General features: G+C 50.5%; 1 protein-coding gene across 1 annotated transcript; it reads left to right on the forward strand.

Moving 5' to 3' along the window:
- Positions 1-210: 210 nt before the first annotated feature.
- Positions 211-1,188, forward strand: LOC118261535 (olfactory receptor 14A16-like). Its single transcript, XM_035572406.1, has one exon. The coding sequence runs from the start codon at positions 211-213 to the stop codon at positions 1,186-1,188; it is 978 nt and encodes a 325-aa protein (XP_035428299.1).
- The last annotated feature ends 636 nt before the right edge of the window (positions 1,189-1,824 follow it).

A 1,824-nucleotide genomic window follows, 5' to 3' on the forward strand; every position in this document is an offset into this window, starting at 1 on the left:
GCCATTGGCAGAGTCCCCAGCTTCCTGTGTCTCCTTCTGCCAACACCGACCAGAGCTTCTGAAAGGGACCTGCCAAAGCCCTTCCTGAGAGAGGGCAAGTATTTTGGTGAGTTAGATGAGGAATGGAGTAGTTTTTATCTTAGAGAAGTCTGCTGGAAGTTCTCATTGCCTTTTCCTCCTTGAACAGGCTCTTGTGCCCAGTGGCACCAAATGTCCAAGGACAGCAGCTCCATCACCGAGTTCCTCCTCCTGGCATTTGCAGACACGCGGGAGCTGCAGCTCCTGCACTTCGGGCTCTTCCTGGGCATCTACCTGGCTGCCCTCCTGGGCAACGGCCTCATCATCACAGCCGTAGCCTGCGACCACCGCCTCCACACCCCCATGTACTTCTTCCTCCTCAACCTCGCCCTCCTTGACCTGGGCAGCATCTCCACCTCTGTCCCCAAAGCCTTGACCAATTCCCTCTGGGACACCAGGGTCATTTCCTATGTAGGATGTGCTGCACAGGTCTTTCTCTTTCTCTTCTTCATTGGAGCTGAGTTTTATCTTCTCACTGTTATGGCCTATGACCGCTACGTCGCCATCTGCCAGCCCCTGCACTATGGGACCCTCCTGGGCAGCAGAGCCTGTGCCACCATGGCAGCAGCTGCCTGGGGCAGTGGCTTTCTCAATGCTGTCCTGCACACGGCCAATACATTTTCACTGCCTCTCTGCCAGGGCAATGCCCTAGACCAGCTCTTCTGTGAAATCCCCCAGATCCTCAAGCTCTCCTGCTCAGACTCCTACCTAAGGGAAGTTCGAGTTCTTGTTGTTAGTGCTTTTTTCTTTTGGGTGTGTTTTGTTTTCATTGTTCTGTCTTACGTGCAGATCTTCAGGGCCGTGCTGAGGATTCCCTCGCAGCAGGGACAGCACAAAGCCTTTGCCACGTGCCTCCCTCACATCGCTGTGGTCTCTCTGTTCCTCGGCACTGCCATGTTTGACCACCTGAAGCCCCCCTCCATCTCTTCTCCGTCTCTGGATCTGGCAGTGGCAGTTGTGTACGCGGTGGTGCCTCCAGCATTGAACCCCCTCATCTACAGCCTGAGGAACCAGGAGCTAAAGCATGCCCTCAGGATATTGATAACTAGTGTTTCAAAAAGAACAAGCTACTTATCTTGTTACAAGCCACAAAAATGGCTTGTAATGTAACTTATTACAGGACTACCTGTCTTCTGTTGGTATTGTAGTTGTCTTAATTCTTGATTTTGCTTTCCTTAGTTTTGGTAAGTTTTCAATTATTGTTGGGATTTTTTTTTATTTATTTTTGGTGGTGGTTTTTTTGTTTGTTTTTGTTTTGTTTTGTTTGTTTTTCCTTTCAATATATAGTTTTTTGATTCTCATAATGTTGCCCATTAAAATGTCATTATTCATCACACTCCCAGTTCAGTGTCTACCTGTCTAGAATAGCCCAGATGTTACTCTAAAAGAGGAGTCTTTGTGAAAATAAACAAAACTTGCATGGACTTGTTTGTCGGACATCCTTTTTGTGAGGCCATTTCTGTATCTGCAGGGACAGTGCCTATATGCAGAGGAGGAGGGGAAAAGAGTCGGGCCCAGCAGCACGGCCAGGGAGCACCAGCACTGGCTCCATGCAGAGCTGCTCCCTTGCCACTGCCACCCTCTCCTTCTGAGCCGTGCTGGTGGTGTAAGGCCTGGCTGCTCCTGCAGCTTGCTGCCAGTGCTGCTGTGTGGCCGTGCTGAAAATGACCGCAGGCAGGGACAGGCAGTGGGCACTGCAGTGACACACCTGGCCTACAGAGAATCATTTCTCTCCTAAAAGGGCCG

This window comes from Cygnus atratus, unplaced genomic scaffold (assembly GCF_013377495.2).
Source record: "Cygnus atratus isolate AKBS03 ecotype Queensland, Australia unplaced genomic scaffold, CAtr_DNAZoo_HiC_assembly HiC_scaffold_42, whole genome shotgun sequence".
Classification (NCBI taxonomy): domain Eukaryota; kingdom Metazoa; phylum Chordata; class Aves; order Anseriformes; family Anatidae; genus Cygnus; species Cygnus atratus.